The sequence below is a fragment of the Scomber japonicus genome, chromosome 16 (genome assembly GCF_027409825.1).
Source record: "Scomber japonicus isolate fScoJap1 chromosome 16, fScoJap1.pri, whole genome shotgun sequence".
Taxonomy (NCBI): domain Eukaryota; kingdom Metazoa; phylum Chordata; class Actinopteri; order Scombriformes; family Scombridae; genus Scomber; species Scomber japonicus.
The window spans coordinates 22,509,641-22,532,752 of record NC_070593.1 but is presented as its reverse complement, the minus strand read 5'-3'; the positions used below and the strand labels follow the sequence as shown (position 1 = coordinate 22,532,752).

Genomic DNA, 23,112 nt, shown 5'->3' with positions numbered 1-23,112 from the left:
AGTTTCATTGTTTCACTTTGCATTTATACTCCAAAACGTATTTTTACAAAAAACCCACAAATGTTAATACAGTGTAAAAATGAAAAAAAGATAATAATTTACCAATTACCAATAATCTAATTGGGAGAAGAAGTTTCAAGTATTTATTTCAATAATGCCATATATGCCCAATTTTAATGTGCATTTCATAGTCAGAGAAAAAAAGTGCAATGTCAGTAACATCTCCATTTCTCTCTCTCTTTGTCTCTCCCCGTCTCCTTTTTCAGGTGTCAAGTCCAGGTGGGGTGGTAACCATGGAGCGACTGTTGCTGTGTGTGATGCTGGCAGTTGCCATAGCAGTACGGGCACAGAGCTGTCCGAAGCGCTGTGTATGTCAGATCCTGTCACCCAACCTGGCAACCCTCTGTGCCAAGAAAGGTCTACTGTTTGTACCAACAAACATTGATAGGCATACAGTGGAGCTACGGCTGGCTGACAACTTTGTCACGAGGTAACTGTCACACCAGCACCAATCTTCTTTTTTTACCTAGTAACCAATCTTTTTTTAACCTAGCAACTAGCCAAATGAAGATTCTGATGAGGGGTACAGGGGTATTAGCTTATAGATTTTGTGGTACCATGATTTTGAGAATATAAATGAGTCTATTGAGAAGTGTTATTTGTTTTACATTTATATATCTTTTGACTTGATAATGTCCTACTGGTATCAGCCTTGAAAGTCATTTATTCCCATGAAAAGTAGGACTATTTTTAATCTGACCGCCTGCTAATGCTATGCCACTATTCTGTTACCTCTAATACACTCACTGCGTGTTACTAGTACTTGAGTTACACTTCAATCTTTTGGTAATTTTACTGCCACCACTACAACAACTGCTTCTGTTAATGCCATTAGCCTACTGCAACTACACTATTGCAATAGCTACTATACAGGGCTGGGTATCGCTACTCAATACCTTTAAGCTATCAACCAAAATAGATCAATACCAAGTAGTATCGAAACATCTCCCGTCAAATGATACCTGCAATTGATCCTTTTTGCACCCAGAGCTAGAAAATATGATTATTTATATAGACTTGCTCACAGCCAATCAATACAAACGTTCTTCGATTAATAAATATTTATCATTTGATAAATATAATTAAACTATAAAAACAATTTAAAAAGCTTCTTGTGCTTCTATCTATGGCTACTCTAACTGTAGCAGAGCTGTACTCTAAGTCCAAGTCAAATGTCACCACTATCACTAAAACTGCTATTATTAACTACCTGGGGGTAATCCTCCAAACTGATATAATCATGTCCTCTGAAAATCTGAAAAAATCCTGAGTCAGTAAGCTCTACTCTGACATCTGTGGAAGTAATTAAAAAAAAAAAAAAAAAAAAAAAAAAAATCATCTTCAATATTTGTGTTACACTTTTACCAGACAATTTAAAGTTCAATCAGGAGAGACGAGTGACTGAAACAAAGATAATTGTTTATTGTACAGATGATACTGATAATTAGCCTTGTCAAAAGTCTAGCACTTATAGTCTACAGGGAGATTTTAAATGGAGGGACACCAGTCCTGAGCAGCAGCAGCATCAAGATAAATCCCCCTATGGAGTCCAGGCGCTGGTGGTGGTGGTGGTGGCTGATGACTTCTGCTGAGACTGATAAGACTGATGAGGTTGATGAAGTGTTGCACTGATGAATCCGCTGACCGGCGGTGATGGGGAGGTGGTGGAGCGCACATAACGCTGCATGAAAGCATTAAAGGCAGAGAGGGAGAAAAACATATTTAAAAAGACAGCTACATGATGATAGGCTGATAGTGAAGGTGTGTCCACATGCTATCAGATAGATATGGCCAGCTGATTGCACAATTGACAGCCTTGGATAATGACAGCAAAGGAAATTATGAGTGAGCATGTGTGAGAGGCATAGTGATATATGAGAAATATAACCACAGTTCTTACCTGACCTACCTTACTACAGCTCCATTAGTTTTGAAAATCTCCAACAAGACACATTAAACCACTCCCATTCTATTTGAAAAATGAAAATTTATCATGATATATAATTTATGTCTAATATGATATTACTACTTCACTGACACTGAATTATTAACAACCAATATCTAATACTCTGTTGCTACTTGGAGAACTAGTAATATTTCTCCTTGGAAAGTTCGGTCTTAATATGTGAGGAGGCAGTGATGCTGATCTATGATGTCATCAGGCAACAGGGCCTGGAGCTTCTCCGGTGAAGATGAATAAGACGCTTAATTTTTGGACAGTGCGGCATCACCCAGGGTGCTTTTTATAGGGATATGAGCAAATTATCTGCTGGCACCAGTATGAAATAAAACTCATTTGTGTGTTAAAAAAAGCACATTCTTCAAGGCCCTAAAGTCATAGTCAGTTCACAGTCAGTGAAGCAGCTCAAGGCTGTCTCCTGATGGCAGTGCTGTTTAAAGCCTCAGTTCTCTGGTTTGTTGCCTTTGGAGAAAGTTGCTCATGCTCATGAATATTGAAAGAGCTGTACAGGATAAAAAAGAATTCCACGTGAATCCTGTTTTAGCGAGAATTTGGCTTTTAAACATTGAAAGTTTTTCCGTTAAACATCTCTTTCAAGTCTATCGTGCATTGGAACACTATTTTAAAAATGTACGACACTTTTAAAAGGAATTGCTCTCCTTGCAGCTTCATTCTTGTAACTTCACTTCTAAAACTTTGGTGTTGTAGGAGTTTTTTGAAGACAAAAAGAGTTTGTCTTTGTCTCTGTTATAACTATGCATATATCTGTCCACAGTGTGAAGAGAAAAGATTTTGCAAACATGACACGACTGGTGGACCTAACATTATCCAGAAACACCATCTCCTACATCACACCTCATGCCTTCACCGATCTGGAGAACCTCAGAGCTCTACACCTCAACAGGTAACATACGTACACTTAGACTGATCTGTGTTTGTGATAGATGAGCGGACTTCAGCACTAAATCCTTTCACTTCACATGTAAGGCTGCAAAGTATTGTAAGTGGACAAATATTTCTATTTCCTCAATCTCTCAGTAACCGGCTGACGAGGATAGGCAATGATACATTCAGCGGGATGTCGAAGCTCCACCACCTGATTCTGAACAACAACCAGCTGGTAATGATCCACCAGGGAGCATTCAATGACCTGCTGGCACTGGAAGAATTGGACCTCAGTTACAACAACTTGGACTCAATTCCTTGGGAGGCCATCCAGGTTTGGATCTCTTTAAACTCCAGCAGCCTTTCAAACCTATTTAGCTGGAGGCCCTTAACAAAAACATCTGAAGCACAATGAAATGTTTAATATTTGAGCATTTTTATGTGCTCACAGTTAAAGTTTTACTAATGCTTTTGTCAGTCAGCTAGTATTTTTTATGTATTATAAATGTCAAGGTCTTTGTGGATCATATTATAAAAACATCTGGGACCCAGAGATGTCGAAGTAGTTACTCGTACAACTTCCATTTGATGGCTATGCTGTTTTTAGTTCAGCTGTATATTTCTATTACCACTATGAATAAAGAAATGAATTGAGAGATAAAAAAGAAGGCCATAATATCCAGTATTCTGTACCCTGGAAATCCCATTCTTCCTCCACATTCCTACAGTACACCATTAACTTCACTGCATTACACCTTTGTAAAGAGAAAACAAATCAAGAGAAAATACTCTTAGGAAAAAGCAGCAAAAAGATAACAATGCTCTGTTTTTCTCTGTCCTTCCTGCAGAAAATGATCAGCCTCCATACGTTGAGTTTAGACCACAACATGTTGGACTTTATTCCAGAGGGAACCTTTTCCCTGCTGCAGAAGCTCAACCGGCTGGACGTAACCTCCAATAAACTCCAAAAGTTGCCGCCAGATCCTCTTTTTCAACGAGCACAGGTATTCTCAGAGTTTTTATTTTTCCCCACTGCATTTAGTCAAAAAAATATCACTTAAAAAGCAGTTACTGGGCATCTGATATTGATTGATTTCAAATTTCTTGTGTGTAGAGGGCAAGGTGCTACATACTCAGCTATTCAGATGGAAATTGATTGAATTAGACAGCTCCTTGAGAATATATGGAACTGAGTGTAAAGCAGGGATTTGCTAGACTAATAGAGTTGTTGGTTTCACCGTAACAGGTTCTGGCCACATCAGGGATCATGACCTCCTCATCTTTTGCGCTGTCATTCGGTGGAAACCCTCTCCACTGTAACTGTGAGTTACTCTGGCTGCGAAGGCTGAACAGAGAGGATGACTTGGAGACGTGCGCCTCGCCCCAGCAGCTCTCTGGACGCTACTTCTGGTCCATTCCTGAGGAGGAGTTCCTCTGTGAACCCCCGCTCATCACCAGATACTCCCATGAGATGAGGGTCCTCGAAGGCCAGAGAGTTGCACTCAGGTATCTATGTCGGTTCTGCTCTGAAACACATGAAAACAGGCAACACACAATCAGTAATAGTTTTTATTCTATTCCACACTTTCCTCATTATCCCTCCACCACTCTGCAGTCTGCTCTTCCATACACAAACACACACACAGACACACTCTCTTCCAATCTTGCAGTTGTGCATTATGCTTACAAGCTGCTCAGGAATACATGGAATACCCTACTGTTCAATGAAGCACAAGACAGGGAAGTCAAACAACAAAATTTTAAGGGGACGAAACTAAATCAAGACAACAATAGGTCTGAGGGGCAATGATTACTTAATTTGCATATATATTGGTCACACACTTCCAATCATGATAGATGTTATGTTTTCAAGTATGGAAATATGATGAAAACCAGAAGAAGGGGCAAAGGAAATCAATGAGGTGCTATTATTCTCTTTCTGTTATTGAGTCCTGTCTTCAGCTCCATATATAACAGGATAAGTAGAGATTAAAAGAGGGTCAAATGTTTTAATGCATGAAAATACATAGTGTTGTGCAAGGATGGTAGTACATTATGGAAGCCCGTTGCAGACTTTATTAAAATGATAATATAAACTTGAACATGAAAATATAACACCAGTATAGCTTCGTAATTTTCCACATATGGATGTTATTTGAGTCAAAATTCAAATTAAAATGGAATAATCCAATTTGCATTTTCATTTTCACTCACTCGTATGGGCATTTTCTGACCATATTAAAATGGAAATGGAAAAGACAGCACTCAAGGGTCCATCTTTCACTTATTTGACCTCAGCAGCCCACCAAAATCTGTTTCTCAACAAATTTGAGGTGAGAAATAAGCAATCAAGTTGCTGAATCTTCACTCATATTGAATATTCAAGACCTTATTCAAAAGTCTGTTCTGACTTTCGTAAGGAAAGTCACTTCTGTCAATGTGCACAGGGCAGCTCAAGATGGGCAGGAAGTCAAACAAAGGAACAGCATAGAGCAGCAAAATATGTGACTCATGTTCCTGTTTGCAAAATTCATGTTTCAGTTGTCAAAAAGTCTTAAAACTTGGTTTTCTGTTCAGTTTTTGCACCCACTGCATCATGACAGAACTAATTTAACAGGTCAAATCAATGGAATTGTAGCTGTTATGGCCTCAAATGGTTATGGTTATTGACAGAAACTCACTTACATTAATTTATAAATAAGTTTCATAGCCCCAAACTATAACTGTACCTATACATATTTAACATACACCTGGTAAATGAGTAAAAATGTTTCCAAACATTAAAATTATTTCCCCATTACTCCCTAACCTTGTCTTTATTTCTTTAACTTACTTTTCTGTTCCACTGGGTACCTGTAAGTCATTTATTTGATATCAGATATGTATGTATGACAAAACTCCACTGTCATTTGTAAGCTGTAATGTAATCCAATAGGCACCCAATATTCTAACTTAAATAAATGCACTCAGTCGATAATGCTCAGGCTTTTTTTCCCCTCCCTTTTGAGTTCCAGAGGGAAAGTGGAAAACCACCATACAGCATTGCTGTGCTTTTACTGTACAGTCGACCCCATTCTGTCTTGTTCCTAATATGTTCCACTCCACTGGTTTTCTCCTTATAGGTGCAAGGCAAGGGGTGATCCAGAGCCAGCCATCCACTGGATCTCTCCTGAGGGCAAACTGGTATCGAACTCCTCCAGAACATTGGTCTACACCAACGGTACTCTGGACATCCTCATCAGTACTGTGAAAGATACCGGCTCCTTCACCTGTATCTCCTCCAACCCTGCTGGTGAAGCCCACCAAACTGTAGACCTGGTTATTATTAAACTCCCGCATATCACCAACAACACCAACAACATCCAGGAGCCTGATCCAGGATCATCAGACATTTCCACGTCAACCCGTGGTGGGGCCAACGGGAACAACGTGACGGGCGACGTGAAGGGTGGGGTGGATAAGAGGGTGGTGACGGCTGAGGCCACGTCCTCGACGGCACTAATCAAGTTCAACTTCCAGAGGACTATTCCGGGCATTCGCATGTTCCAGATACAGTACAACGGGAGCCAGGATGACTCACTTGTGTACAGGTAAGATTGACAGAATCACTGCGTCACTATGAAGAGTCAGACAGTTTACACCATGGAAACGAAACATTGATATGGCCAATGTTGAAGGAGATAATTACATGTCTGAGCAGTATAGATTAGATTACATTAGATTAAATGCAACTTTAATGATCATGGTGGAAAATGTGACCACACAGACTAAAGTGGGTGGAATTAATAAGGCAAACCTTACATTACAATGTAAATGAAATGTAGGCTACAATTAAACTAGTGCAGCATGTCGGTATTAACACTCAAGATATCAAAGAAAATGGCACTTAAAATGATACAAAGCTATTTGAAAGTGTGAATTAACCAGTATGAGTTAAATTTGTTGTCAAAAGAAGAAATCATGGTCATGTGGGAAACTATGATCATTGCTTTTAACATTACAGACAGACAGATAGTAACATGAGAATAATATGGAGATCAAACAAGTATGTACAGCAAACATGGCAGACCAACCTGAGACATGAGAAAGTCCATGATACATGGTCCAACCAGGGAAAGCAAAGGAGGAGTTCCAGCCAGCTGACTCACCAGGATGGCCTTGACAGGGAGAGCTCTTCTGGCCGTTCTTGACTTTTGCCATTTGCTCAGGATTACGCAGATTAGATCGATCTCACCGGGAATGATTGTTATTTGAGCTAAATATTTACTCCAGTGAAATGGGGGATAAGGGAATTAACAAACAGAGAGGGCGTTCGTAGGGAAATCCGCCAGTATTATCTTCCTTTCATATCGTTGCTAATCCCCATACATACTTCATCTGTACACATCATCATCAAGAGATGCGGGAGTGTTGGGATTGACCGTCTGGGTCACAATGATGACAAAGCCCTAGGTTGTTATGAAATTCATCTTATTCATCTTTTTTTACTATGAGCTATGAATTTGTAATGTTCATCATTCTTTTACAGTCTTTATCTCTCTTTGACTTTATATACAATAACATACACTGATCATTCATAGAAGAATCTGCTGGTATTATCTGCCTTGCATATTATTCCTAATCTGTACATAATTCATCAGCACTCAACCCCATTCAGAGGATGCATCATTGAGAGATGGTGCCGATGGGATTTAAAGTGATCTGTCTTGTAAAAGATAACGTCATAGCCTTTCACGTCACAATAGCTGCAGAAACTGTTGCAAAGAAATAGCGTCTTTTCTTGTGTTTCTCTTTTTCTGTTACTCTGCTTTTCTTTCACAAAAGCACACCAAAGCCTTTGTGCATTTGTAGGGTTTTTATCCTACAAAAGGCAGTGTTTATACTTTTAGCCCGAGACTTGTTGAACAGTATTAGATTGGAGAGCACAACGGCCACAAAAACAAACAGCTTCCTGTGGGGGCACGGTGGATGAGTGATTAGACAGCCTTTCACCACCCACCCTGACACTTCTTTGCTCTGTCACGTCACTCAAAGTCTGCTTTTTTTGCTCTCTTCTTTTCATCCACCCTTCTTCCTCCGGCTGCCCCTTTTTTTTTCCAATATGAAGAGCTGAAGTCATTTGCGTATCTCTGTGTTATTTTGCAGCGCTCTTGTCTTTAGATAGCGGATTGATTTCCATTCAATAGTTCTTCTGGCACAAAGCAGCAACGCCATTGATTCTGCTTTTTCATTACCCTAACACACAGAAGAGGGACAGGGAGAATAGAAGAAAAAAGAAGAGTGAAAAATGTAGGGAAACAACAGAGGGAGAAGGAGAGGGCTAAAGTAGGAAGAGAAAGAGAATGAGTCAGACAGTGCACTTACTTTTCAGGTTCAATGAGAGCTCATTGATTTGCCACACATTGACATTTCTGCGCTTTACTCCCTTCCCTTTCAGCATAATGCTCTTGGGTGTGGTGGGTGTCTGTATGTTTCCTTTGTACAGTGAATGCAGCACTCTGTGTAAACAGATGCAAATGTGTGTGACAGTTTAAAGCTTTTACAGCTTGTCCTAGTTATGATAACCTCCTGGACATGCAATATCTGAAACGTAATAGTTGTAATACTTGATTCTGTATTGATCCTTGCAGGAAAACCCCCACCACCCACCAATGCTTTCAATGGGAGGTCAGGGTCAGCTTCAGAACAGTACTCCTGGAGTGGACAGGGATTCGATGTCTTGCTCAAGGAAACTTGAGACAGTCAGATACTTACTGATACAGTACTACTGTTTTAACGCCAGTCACCCTGCTTAAGTATTGTGTATCTGTTCTGAAGACAGGCCTGTTGTCTAGTCGTATCACAATAGTAAACCCCTTGTCATAAATAGTGGAGCAGGTGAACCCAAATGTGGAGATCAGAAGCAAAAAAGCAGGGCTGAAGAAAAAGTTCATTATTGGAATTACGGGTAAAGAAAAAAAGTAGCTGACTACAATAAAACACAATGTAGAATAAGACTGAACACACAGACCAGAGCCAGAACAAACTGGAGCAAAGGATCCAAGAAAAAACTGCACTGCAAACCAAGACTAATGAGGGAACAGGTAACTAGACACAAGTGTAGGTCTAGAGACAGACACACCCACACCACATACAGACAGGCTGGAAGGCAGAGGAAAAAACATCAGCAACACAGAACAGACCAAATAATAAAAGGCAACCAGAGTAAATATTCAGTCCCAGTCTTCACAAAAAAGTCTGAGGGCATCTGGTGGGAAAAAGCAACTAATGAAAATATAGACAGACTTTCATGAGTCTCTGGAGTCAGTGACAGAACCATGACACACCCCCTCTTTCAGATTAGTCTCAGGTCATTTCTTAATATAATGATGGGGTTTTTTTGTAATCATTCTCAACTAGAGTGTGAAGTAGGACTAAACTAAAGATTCAAATCAAATCAATCAATGCATGTGATTCTCATTATAGCTTTAAATTGACAGTGTGTTCACAAGCAAGTGAAAGTTTTTGCCCATGACTGTTGACTTCACTGGATATAATGAAAACTGTGACAGATAAAATGTACACAGCTGCATGAATTTACTCAGCTGTGGACTATTACTGTTAATTGTGTGAGCTGGCGAAACAACAAAAGCCTGTTACCTAGCCGACATGCTCTCTGCATGTTGGAGTCTGTACAATTTCCAGTCTTTTTTGCTGTTCATGAAAAATTCACTCACTGGCAAATCCTCTCCTACATATATAACACTGGTGGTTGCATCAGTGCGGTTATTGTCGAGTGTACGAGTGTATGACAAACAGCTGCTGAACACGAAGCTTGCTTTTAAACACATATCACATTTTCAAGATGAATCTGGACCTTCAATGTAGAAGCTTTGAAGTAGCGTCACTGTGTCTGTCAAACTGATGTTAGACCAAGCAGCTACAGTGCAGAACTTTAAACTGCAGTGTTTACTGTACTTGCTGATGTTGCAGTCTTTGTCAGACATGACTTACCAGCAGTTTTTCATTCTAACCATACCCATCCTACAGCTGTTATATAAATGCATTATTGAGCTATGTAGTTTACCTTTACCTGACTACTGGCTTGAACCGTGGTGCATTGCAATATCTCATCTGAGTGTAGTCATATAAAAACAAAACAAATATGCCTGATACAAACATATCTATGTAGAGCAAATGCAGCTTGTAGTCCAATTTTAGTCAAGAAAAAATTAAAGCTGATTTTCAAATGTTTGGACCTTTAAAGATCATCTTTCTATAACCCCAAAACAAGAATGAAGCTAATGCTGTAGTGTGCTAAAGGTACTGTCAGAAATATGTAGGGACCTGAAGAGGTTTTTTCAAGCTGTACATATGTAGCTTGTATCACTCAGCTACCAAGAGCAAAAGCATTGTTTTTCCTCATGCTAACACCTGAGCACCTCTAATACCGTTCACATTTCCTCTTGTCCCTTTGACGCCTCTTAAATGGATACTAAGGAACAAAATTGAGTCATCCACGAAGCCCTTATCCAAGCCTGAACTCTTAACCCCGTATTTCAGGGTCAGGTCAAGGAAAAGCTGATGTTGATGAAATAATGTGTTGACCTTTTACACAAGACCTATCATAGCAGAGGCAGCACATGCAGTATATGGCTTTTACACCTCGCTAGTTTTATTGAACAATTCACAGTCGTGTCGATGATAATAGTAAAACTTGCAGCCAGCGTTGACAACGGCGACAGTAAAATGGCCACAAAGTAGATAGTGTTCTTGTTCAGACATAGAGCCAATTATTGCCCTTAATTATGGGTTTGGATGAATGCAAGCCCTTCTGAGATTATAGACAGAATGAACTCACAAATTGTATGATGAAAAGATCTAATGCTTAGTCGATGCATAGATGAATGATGAAGGATGATGGTAAAAAAGCCAGTTAAAGATGTTTCTCCCTTGAACAAAGACAAAAGGAAAGACTTTTTTTAATAAGACAAATTTAAGATAAGACAGATTTAATAAGACATATTGTTATTAATGACTTCATTAAAGGCTTATAAATGTTGTTTTAAAGCTAAATTATCACCAAACTATTAATAAGGTTAACACATAAAAACAATATTTGAGGTGACAGGCTATTAAAAAATAATTTTCTACAGGATTATAAATTCACTAGATATATAAAAAGAAAAAGTGCAGTGCAGGAGTAAAGCAGATGGACATAAAATAAGACAAACAATGAAATAAGAAAATAGATGAATAAATGAAACAACTTTAAACAATACAACAACCATAAAGTTCAAGGCAGTGGTGTGAAATCGAGAAAAAAAAGAAAAGCTGAGAATCAATATTACGCTTGCACCTTTGGTATGTTTCTTCTCTGACTGTTGGGTGTGGTAAAACACATTTTGGACCACACCCAAAAGTCAAAGAAGAAACATACCAGCAGTGATGTCACAGGCTCCTGAAATACACCTGTATGTCACTGCAGCCAGGTAGGAACCACTAGTGGTCAGCAAAAACAAGATTTACAGGAGATGTTGATTATACTCTATAATTCCAGCAACTGAAGTGTCAGTAAAGGTATCAGTTAACATATCGATATGCAGCTAACTATGACAGTGGTTTGTGTGAGATAGTGTACACGAGACAACAGGTAACAGAGAATCATGCTAGTTTGAGATGGGATACTTTTGTCTATTTGTGGGGCCCAAGAAAGAGGCTGGTTCAGGGCTATCAGTGGTAGCAGCAACCCTGGCTGACATAGGTTATCTAAAGATCTAAGGACTTTGATAACGGATAATGGAGAAGGCCATTTTGATGTTCATACAAAAGAAGGAGCTAAACCAAAGTGAAAAATAGTGAAAATAATCTCCAAATTGAAATGCTGTTCTCCATGCATATATTCATGAACACAAGCCCTATACAAATGGTTTGTTTAAGGCTTGAGTAGGTAGAATATAGTCCTTCTGCTGTACCTGCAGACATTTAGGCATCAAAACACAGTATCTGCTAAGTCTTTGATACAACTCAAAATCTACTTTGACATTCACTAAATCACTTAAAAGCAAACACCAAACTCATTCTCCCTCCATCTTAGTCCTCATCTGCTCTGCCTGTTGTTTTGTTTCTGAAGTGTTTTTTTTTCCCTCTATGTTCTTTCAGCAGTTGTTTTCCACTCCAGCAGACCCATCGAGCTGCGGGGGCTGGTTGCCATTTGCCAAAAAAACTACACATCAAGCAAATTGTGTGGCAAGCTTTTTTTATGAGGCTACACACCAGGGGGGGGGGGGGTGGGGGGAGGGGGGTGAATCTAGGCCCTCTATCTCTCTCTCTCTCTCGCTAGCAGGAAGTACTTTATCCTTGCCTATGGTCCCTGTGGCCCGGGTATAACACCTCGCTCAGCTGTGCTTAAGGCGTGAAAAAATATCCTCTTTTATCCCGCTGTAATGTTCCAATTCTTATTTTATGGCGCCATAAACGTATCGTGGGCCTAACGTAACAGTGTTGTTGTTGTAAGTAGTCTATGGGGTTTTAAACATGGACGAGTAGTACAGAGGAAACGACCTAAGATGTAAGGATGATTCTGCTAGATTGGAAGCAGAGGTGGTAGAAGAATTGGTAAGAGGGAAGAGAAAAAAGCACCCAAAGGTACAAAGGACAGTAGGTTTAGAAGACAAGTTATTAAAGAGAGAAAAAGAAGGATGAAATGAAGGGTAATTACTAATAGAAGAAACATGGAAGCGGATCAGGAGGAAGGGGGGAAAGAAGAAAGGGTTTCAGGGAGGAATGACAGGACAAAAAGAGCATGGTTCAAATGCAGGACGATAGAGAGAGAGGGAATGAAGGAAATAAGAAAGAGAAAGAACAGAAGAAAGGTATGTAAAGAGGACAGATGAAAGAGAAGTTGGATAGAAATTGGAGAAATTACATTAGAAAAGCAGCGGAAGAATGTATGGAGAATCAAAAGAACAAAATTAAAAAGTAAGAAAGCATAGGGAAAGAAACAGCGGTGTGGAGGGAGAGAGGCAGAGGAAGCCAACCACAGCATTAAGTAGCAGTGTGGATGACTCAGCTGAACTGGAGGAATAGAGCTGAGCTGGGCAGATGGAGGTCTACAGCGAGCTACGGATAGTGCTGAAACATCTTCCTGTACATCTGGGACAGTTTTCATTGTGTGGCACTTCTCTGCCGTGCTTGTCTGCACTAAGATCAGCAGTAATGAGCATATGGACACTAATATATAATGCACAGATGTGTTTTGATCCATTTCATAAACTGATTTAATACATCCTTCACCATAGTGGTCCTTAAATAGATATATTTAAGCTGTTTTCACTGTTTTGGAATGAGTTAAAATGATGAACATGGAAATTGTGCACCTGCAAACCAAAACAATGAGCTCAAAGACGTTAAAATGCTCCGTAGAGCATAGAGTGGGACTCATTGTTGGACCATCACTATTAGCAGCTTCTTTCATATTTCACATACTCATTTCATTTGTTGGTGAACAGACAGCGGTCATAGGTGTATTAATTAATAACAGTAAAATGTCATTCATTAAAAAAGTATTGTAGAATTATTATTTGTTTCAATTCCTCTTGTATAATTGCATCCCTGTATTAGTGACCTGAAAAAAGTCCAGAATACTAATATTTAAAAAATAAAAATAGTTTTTACATTCAATATTTCCACAAAGAAGAGCTATACTTTCCAGTAATATTTCTTTTCAGCTATTTTTGGGTGTGAAGGTGATTATGAGGAAATTTAATCAAAGAGTGGGGATATTTATAGATTTTAGATAATGCTACAATAGTCTCATATTTAAATGAGGTGGCAATGTGTTTTTTTGGAAACTATAACATTATGACTGTAAATATAACAGTCATTTGCTACACTCTTCATTAGTGGAAGAAAACAATATTCCATCCCTCTGTGTAAGTTGTTACCACCAGCGTCCAATTTTTATAGTTACACTGGAGTTGTTGTTGCACTACTAGCTAGTGGCTATTATTGACTTTCTCAGCAAATCCGTGACTGTTCTTCTCGAGTCTGACTTTTAACAAGTTTAATGAATAAAAATAGATGGGGAGGTGTTAGCAAAGCCCACCTGGCCAGGGCTCAACATGTGTGTGGCTGCTTGTTAACCATTAGCTCTGGCATCAGGGGCATTATGCATGGTAAAACAGAGATAAAAAGCTAGGTTCTGCAATGTTTTCTGTCTGCCTGAGAGACTCAGACCTATTAGCATGGCATTGTGCCATCTGCTGTGTAAGCCACATTAGCTTTGAGGTCAGCAGTAATGGGGCAGTAGTTGAACTACCATTAATCCTCTTCACTTTGTGCTTGAAAACCAGTCATTCTTAACTGGTTTGATTGTATTCGCTGACCTTACAGTGGGATGTGATGTCATGTAAGAGTGTTTTCAATTCAATGATGTCAAAGAAAAATGAAATTCCATGGTATCATTTAGTGGATGTAATTTAAAATAAAGTGAGGACATGAAGATACCACATGTTTAAAAAGCGCAGTGTAAAGAAAAGTATTTTTAAACCCATAACTGCTTTTGCATACTATTTTGTTGGCTTATCTGACAAAGTTTTCCATGTTTCAGGCTATTTAATTTAGACTAGCTTGCATTACGGTAGCATGGGAGGCTTTAGCCAGAAGCACTGCATACCATTTTCTAAAATAATTGGACTCCCTACTTTTAGATATGCATCTGTGACCCATTTTGGTCCCATTTCTCTTTGAGCAACACTGCTGTGCAATTTAACATTGTTTTTTCTGTTTAAACACTTCTAATGAGGAGTGGGTAGTGGTAGTATACTGTAGTAGCCTGCTGATATTTGCACCAGTTTACTTGCTGCTTTTACGTTTACCAAGAAAAGAAGATATAAAAATCTACAGCTTTATTATTAGGATTTTGGTGTGTAATATGAATAAATGAGAACTGAATGAAAATGCACAAATGAACATGACACCAAAACATTTCCAAAACAGTTGAAATTTGTTTAGAGGACACAACTCACCACATGGTCCATTTAATAGCTTTTTTGGTGCTTTCAAATGGTACACCATAATCTCCCTCAACAGATTGGGTTTGGTCAGTATAGAAATGTAATTTTTTTTCATCCATGTTGGTTTAAAGGCTCAGGTTCAAAGATCATCTGAGCAGCAGAGAAAATAATCACTACAAGTCCCATTTACCAGTTGTTCTTAAGCTTCTGGTCACATCACATGATATTGATCACCATGAAGTTGTAAATGTTTGAGAATATTATTGATATTTGCTTCCAAAAATAAGAAATTATTATTGTCATTGTTTATTAATATACAAAAGCTACACATTTTTACCTCAATCATTTCAGATGTAACATTCAACATCTAAATATAACAGAAATCAAATAGTCAGATATGGCTTCATGATGGGCAGTGTTATCTATCACTTTGCGGTAATGGCATCATTTTATTGTACAGGTCTCCTAATACTATACACATTTTTAATAGTACAAAAAGTGTGGTACAAATTATAAGAAAAGTGCTATAGATGTTAATATTGTATATAAATAGTGATTTGATTAGTTTGGTGGGTACCCTTTTAATATATTTAGATCCATATGTAGTTCTTAATTTGCAAAAAAGTGAAATTAATTAGATTCTTAACAATTCTTTAACAACAGAAGTGTCATTTGTGTATACCAAATTGCACCACCCTTTCCGTAACAAGTCCAAAAACAATTTGTTAAATACCTGTAAATGACTCTCTAAACTCCCAGAAAATTTGTAAAACATTAAAGGACCAGTAAAATAAAGTGTTTTAACTGAATTATTAAAGAAATATTTCAGTATTTTGGGAAATACACTCATTCACTTTCATGCGGGTAGCTGGAAACAGGGGCAAACAGCTTGTCTGACCCAAAAAAATCATCTAACCGAACCTTTAAATATCACAAACTAGCTGGTCATAGCTTATTTGTTTAATCTGTACAAAAAACCCAACTCCAAGTAGAAGAAATTGAAATCACCACTATCAGGAACTGGACAACTTTCACTTTGCAAAAAAGCAGCATTACCTCGAAGCTACACAAAACTACTAAAAAGCTAGCCCAGTGCAGTGAATAGCATTAAAAAACATTGGAAGTTGTTCACCCAGTATGTCACACATCGTCCGACTGCTGCCAGCAGAGCCGCTGAGTGAAGACTACAGCTGAGTTATTAGAAGGCCTGGCCCCTTATCGCGTGGCTCCAGCTCGACCTGGAAGCCCTGGTCTTGTGTGTTGAATCATTGCTGTGAATGCCTTTTTTCCTCCAGGAATAATGCATGTTTGTGGCCTGAAGGCTTTGTCCAATATTTAATCAAGTGAAATGGCCTGAAATAGAACAATCTGGTATCATAGTTCACTGTTCTGTGCATGGAGGCAATCATTTGTCTTGAGACAAAAAGCTGAGAGCAACTAATGGAGATCACATTGGCCTCCTCGGCTTTGTCCCCGACCGAAGTGAGGAAAGCTAGAGTTGATTAACACGCACGCAGTCTCACATGCACCCACACCCGTGTGCACACGCATTCACAGTAAGGCTTTGGGGTGCACCAGCATGTACTGCTGTATCAGTGATGAATGCTGGCAGAAAGCCAGACACAGTGACAGCCACTGGGAAGAGGAGGGTGCCACGGGAGGAGAAGATTACTGTAATGGAACTCAAACACATGCATAAACACACACATATATTTATACAGTATACTGCAGACACATATAGACATGAGTACACAAATGCTTACCCATAGAGCATCATGCATGCACAGACTTTCCTTCTCTCACACTATTTGTGTAATGAAAGTGTAATGAAACCCAGTAACACACACACACATACACACACAGGCGCCCTGGGCTAAGGGCTTGGCAGAGCAGAGTAGATAGATTAGTGTAATTGTCTCGGCCAAGGAAATCATCTGCCCACTGTAGGGCTTCAAATACTGGCAGCAAGATCCAGCTCAGACACAAAGAAATTATCCACAATGAATGAGTCAGTTTGGAAGAGTTCACAATGCTAAAGGCTCACAGTAAAGAAAGAATCGAATGCAAGACAAAAAAATCCACTGATTTGCATGGAAATGTATTTTGTAAGCTCAACATGGAGCGGAACAGCATCCAAGATGTGCCAAACGCTTTCTCAATATCTTGATTGTTCCTTCTATCTGTGAATTATAAATGATTACACCTTGGCTTATGTGTCGACAATGAAAACTAACTATGCAACGGGAGCGCCATTGGCCGGAGCCTCCAGTTGGATGGATGTTGTTCAAGAGCATTGTAATGTGGTTAGTGTCCAGGAGGAGACGTGTAGCTAATGGTTTCTGGGCAGTAAAGGTTTCTGAGGTGGGGAAAAGAGAGAACGTCATTTATTCATGTGGATACATGATGGAACAGCAAACAAACCCTCTAGCAAGATACATAATTACTGCCCATTCAGATTCAACACGCATCCAGTATGTACTACTAGTTATCCAAAAAAGTAGTAGAACATTTATCAAAGGTTTTATTATTCAGTTAGTGTAGCTTAAACATGTTGACAGAGATCGAAAATAGATAGCATGTTTTGAAGTTGATGTGAGGGACAGGAGATGTGTATTTTGTTGATTTTACAAACTCAGTGAAGTCAAGTCAACTTTAGTAATACAACCAAAAACCACAGCTTTGCCTCAAAGCGCTTTACAAGCCGCACAGCATGCAACATCCTCTACCCTTAGAACCGCCATTTAGATGATTTTTCAGGATGGACAGATGGATATTGTATATAGAGCCTTGACAGGAAGAATAGTTAAAGTATGAAGAAGAATGATGACTTTCAGGATTTGTGTTTTTCTAAGTATAATTATAATTAAAAGTACAGAGTGTGACAAAAGCAAACCATGAATAACCGAGTGGTGGGCATGCTGAGCTGCAGCCTTCACACTGTCCCTTTGGGAGACTTTGGAGCAATGTGTTTGGCACCACATGAGGGAATATCTTTTGGAAGAATGGCACGAGTGAGTCCTCAGAGATCCACAGCTTTAATCTTTCATTTTCTAATTTCTACTGACAATGCTGATGAATGATGGAAACAATTCCTTGCCTCATGGAGACACCTATACTGACATCTAATAATATTTAAAGACTTTTCCCCAGAATGATATTTGACTAGATGTGTTTATTGTAGTTTATTGTCCAGTTTACAGTAAACAGATTGATTTCTAGGGGCAGACAAATAAATATATTAATATTGATGTGTATGTTTGCTATCCTTAAAAATCCACTATCAGCCAGGCACTCTTGTTATGGAACAACTAGCAGTACTAAAACTGTGACGGTCAGGTCTCAGTGTCATGGATATAATTCATATACTAATCAGAATACAGGCGCTTACACCAAGGATACATACATATTTCTCAGTCGTGTGTGTGTGTGTGTGTGTGTGTGTGTGTGTGTGTGTGTGTGTGTGTGTGTGTGCGTTCTATCACTTTTAAGCATGATTTCATTATCTCTTATGAAAGTGTGTGCATGCATGTACCATCTACCCCTGTGAGTGGCTAAGGGCACTCACAACGGCACAAATTAGCATCAGAAGAAGCCAGCTTTCAGGGTCAAGAAATGTTCAATTATCCAATAAATATTCATAACTGTTTACTCTTTATCTTTGTTATATGCATACACAAACACACACACAAACATATATAAATGCATTTCCTGGAGACATACAGTTTTAATGAGTTAGTAAACAGCGGTCTCTATTTGAGAATATGACTGGGTTTTTAAGCCTGAAAGAAAAGGATCAAGCTACAATGTGCCGCCAACAGGCTAATAATAAAACAAACTTTTTTTTTTCTCACAAAGATATTAATGCTTTGCTGACTAACACACAGCCACACACACACACACACACATTTCTAAACACAAATGAAGCCCAAGGGCACAGCAATAATATGGAGATTAATCTCTGTCTGTGTATGTATGTGTATACAAATGTGGCTGCTTGTATCCAAGCTTGTAGGAGCGGGTGACATTCGCTCTTGTCATTAACCTGCACACTTCAATGTCACTTTATGTGTCCCAGTTCAGAAGTAATGGCATTTTATGTGTGTGTGTGTGTGTGTGTGTGTGGCCAAGGTTCGCCTCCATAGTGATGAAAACATCAAGAGAAGCAAAAGGGGAGAGCACTCATGGTCAGCCAGCGTTCAGATGGTCCTATTAGTATTCATGGGGTCATATAGATGCTCACACTCAGCCACACATACACACACACACACTGTTACAGCCTTGTGCTGTTATTCCACTGAGGGCACTTTAATGACCTACCTGTACATCCATTCCCTAGCTCTTAATGCCATCCATTAAACCTGAACATGTCTTCTAACCTTCACTTAACTCTAACTCAAAAGCAGATGCTTAACCTGGCCAAAACCGCCCTCTGCTCCTCTCAGTGCACACCAGGCCACGGGCTGTGAACTAGCCACCATCGCTGGTTTTAATGAGGAATTCCATTAGCATTTTAATGAGGAAATCCAGGAAAGCTGACAAGCCATTTTAGGGAAACTGAAGGGCAAATGTGCAAATCGCCTGGTCAACATGACAAGTGTCCAGTGAAGAATAACAAGCTGAAAATCAAAGTGGCAAAACACCTTTGTATTTTGTCCAGACAAATATCTGGATTGATTCACTGTGAGATGAAGACAGATTTACTTTTTTATGTTTCACTGTGAAACTTAGAGACAAAACACTCCTTATGTAGTCATAAAGAACACCTGTGTTTGGATGCAATTTCCTAAATTGTACACATCGGAAGGACATCTGCTTGAAATGTGCAATAATAAATAATTTAATTGGAATGCTGTCCTGCTGCTGACTTTTGAGTTTTCTTTTTGAGGATTCAGCACACAGCTATACACAGTGGAGCTGAGCATGTTGATTTCCATTCTTACATATTGTAGAGAACGGTGTTAGAAAGAAAGGAGAAAGTTAATGTATTATTTATATTGTGAACAAAGAATATGCAGAAAACATGTTTGCTATTATCACACAGTGTAGTCCTTAGCCTTTGTCTGAGGACTACTTTGTCAACCTACTCTTTACAACAGCAATAATCAATACTCTTATATTACAATATATAACGTTTTAGCATCTTTTAGCCCATTTTTGTGATTAACTCTCACAGCTCTCATCAGTGTTGTTTCTCGATGCAGCAGGCAGCTTTTTTCAGCGTCAAATATTTTCCTCCTGAATTAGCGGAGAGCAAAAAAAGACATTAAACTTGCATTTATCAGGCTCACATCCAAACATCCAAACGATTGCTAATGTTGCTAATGTAACTCGTAAATGTGTAGATAGACGGCTGTTTATCACATCAATCTAAAAAGTGATGATATGTCATTTTTGTGTTTCCAGATTTTTTTGCTGCCCCCATGTGGCCAGAAAATGTGTTATTACAGGTGTAATATTTGTACTGAGGGCAGGTTATAGTGAAGGAGTAGGTAGGGCTGCAGAGTTGTTAGAGGATATGTAACTGTTGAGGGATACCAAATTGGCTGTTCTTGGGATTTCGCTTTAAATTAGTAAAGTACAATATGACTAATACACCTTATGTCAGACCATATTATATCACTATACAGTAGTTTGAGGAAATTTACAATGAAATGAGCATATACATCGTTCTAACATGGTTCCGTCCAAAAACTTTTCAGCCATTCCTCTACTTATTGCACATTTAAATTGTTCCTCTACTGTGTTGATGGTCACTAAGATTAAATATTTGCATTTTCTTCCCACAGAATGATCCCCCCATCAAGCAAGAACTTCTTGGTCAACAACCTAGCAGCAGGGACCCAGTACGACCTCTGCGTGCTGGCCATCTATGACGATGTCATTACCTCGCTGACAGCAACCCGTGTGGTCGGCTGTGTGCAGTTCAGCACTGAGTCAGAGTACATGAGGTGTCATTTTATGCAGTCTCAGTTCCTCGGTGGGACTATGATCATCATCATCGGAGGGATAATAGTGGCCTCTGTGCTCGTGTTCATCATCATCCTGATGATACGGTACAAGGTGGGTCTCTGTCTCTCTTAATCCACTCTGGCCAGAAAGCAGAGAGAAGAGGAGAGAAGTTTTCATTATGTTGGTCAAGTGGTATTACTCACATGGCGGCCATGTAGATGCCTGGTATAATTCTGACGCACACTTGATTTTTTGTGCTGTTAATACTTTCATGCTAGGGTTTCTCTACAGTATACTGACACACACAAGTCATTTTCAACCAAATTCTATTGAGTCTGTTTATTTAAACATGATGATTATATCCCATTACCTTTTTTATGGAAGTCCATCGAAAAAAACGATTTTTTTGTATTTCATGCAAACATTTAACACCACAACGTTATTTTTTTATTTTAAAAGTGTCTACTTGCAATTGGAAACATGACACTGATGGACACAAGTAGCAAATGGTGGTCTCCTGCAGCAAAGTCCAGTGTCATCCATATAACTGCATGGCCATTAACCTAACACACATCCTTCTAACAAGGCGAAATCATCTTATAAATCACCGAACTCTGCCAGTTTCTCAGGTCATAATTACTACAGCAGCTAGATGGCATGAACATAACTTTCTATTCTGGATACAAAAAATATAGCAAATGTAAAAAAAAATATATAGTAAATAAAAATAAATCAAGCAGTAATATAACTGAACATTATCATAGTGATTATAAAAACCCTTCAGGTACATTCTGATTCATGTTTCCATTGTTTCCTAAAAGGCAGATAAAATAGTGATGTTTTTTTTTTACTATGCAAACAAATCTATACAAGAAAACCACTCAAAACCTCTTGTGTTTGCTTTTGTGCTTGTCTCAGGTGTGTAACCCTGGTGAGGGAGGTAAAGGCGTTTCAATGTCGATGACCAACGTTCACTCACAGACCAATGGGCAGCAGTCACAGGGATGCACTGTGACTCCTAGCGCCTCTAAACATGGCTCAATCGGATTAGAAGACCACTCAGGTGGCTCAAAGAAGAGAGGCGGAGGAGCAGGAGGAGGGGGCAAGGATTCGATTACTCAGTCGTCCGACTCTTCCCTGCCTGACTGCTCCACAACCACATCGGTACTCAGTCAGCCTTGGTCAGCCAGAAGCCCGACAGGTGGAGCCGAGGAGAAAGCGGGTGAAGAAAGGGGGTCTTTGGCAGCGGAGAGAGCTCAAGCTGGCATCTCGTCACCCACCGCCACCGGTACGCTGACCAAGCCAAAGCGCAAACCTGCTCCCAATAAGCCAGGCTCGGCTTGCTCCAACACCTCGGCCAACCCTGAAAATCTCGCCTCCTCCTCCCCTCGCCCTCCAACCTCCTCCTCCACCGCCTCTTCTGCTCTCCTCCCTTCTTCAATCCCTCTGGAGAACCTCAACACCAACCGCAACAACTCCACCTCTCTTAACCAAACCCCCCCTCCTCCTTTCAGCCCATCCTGTTTCTCCAGCCCTTATGCCACCCCGAGCCCTGTGCCCTCCGTCCAATTCAGAGAGACGCCCATCCTGCGCCGAGCACCTCGCACCACCACCATCTCCTCCTCCTCCTCTGCTGTCAAGTACCAGACTCTCCCAGTGGAGGAGGGAGGGAGAAGTAGGGCGAGGAGGAGGTACTCCCTTAGTGAAGGAGGCTCAACAAAGACTCACTTGCCCCATCAAGGAGGAGGCGGAGCACCCAAATTAGGGCGCATAATGCGAAACAAAAGGAGCCAATCAATGAGCGGGATGCTACTCCCCAAAGAGGAGGATGGAGACACGGACAAAGGGCGGTGTGACTCTGATTGGATCTTAGAAAGCACGGTTTAAACTGGAACAAGAGAGAGACCATATAATAAACTTTGGTTTATCCATCATTGTTTATCCTCTGTGAGTGTATGTCTGAGGTTGTGTGTGTGTGTGTGTGTGTGTGTGTGTGTGTGTGTGTGTGTGTGTGTGTGTGTGTGTGTGTGTGTGTGTGTGTTCGTTTAAATTTGTTTATAAGTGTATGAGTGAAGGTAAAGGTGTGTTTGTGACATATGAAACTGTGTGTGTGTGTGTGTGTGTGTGTGTGTGTGTGTGTGTGTGTGTGTGTGTGTCATTGCCGTTTAGAGTGTATGTTTTTGGTGTGTGTGTGTGTGTGTGTTTGTTCATGTTTGCACTTTTCTTTCTAGGTGTGTGAGAGGTGTGTGTTGCTGTGTGGGA

At 39.7% G+C, this 23,112-nt stretch overlaps 1 protein-coding gene across 1 annotated transcript; it reads left to right on the top strand.

Moving 5' to 3' along the window:
- The first annotated feature begins 290 nt into the window (after positions 1-290).
- On the top strand, positions 291-22,737 carry lrfn5a (leucine rich repeat and fibronectin type III domain containing 5a). Its single transcript, XM_053335480.1, has 8 exons — positions 291-490; positions 2,796-2,924; positions 3,059-3,239; positions 3,754-3,909; positions 4,152-4,411; positions 6,028-6,495; positions 20,688-20,961; positions 21,769-22,737. The coding sequence occupies exons 1-8, from the start codon at positions 294-296 to the stop codon at positions 22,735-22,737; spliced, it is 2,634 nt and encodes an 877-aa protein (XP_053191455.1). The 5' UTR covers positions 291-293.
- The last annotated feature ends 375 nt before the right edge of the window (positions 22,738-23,112 follow it).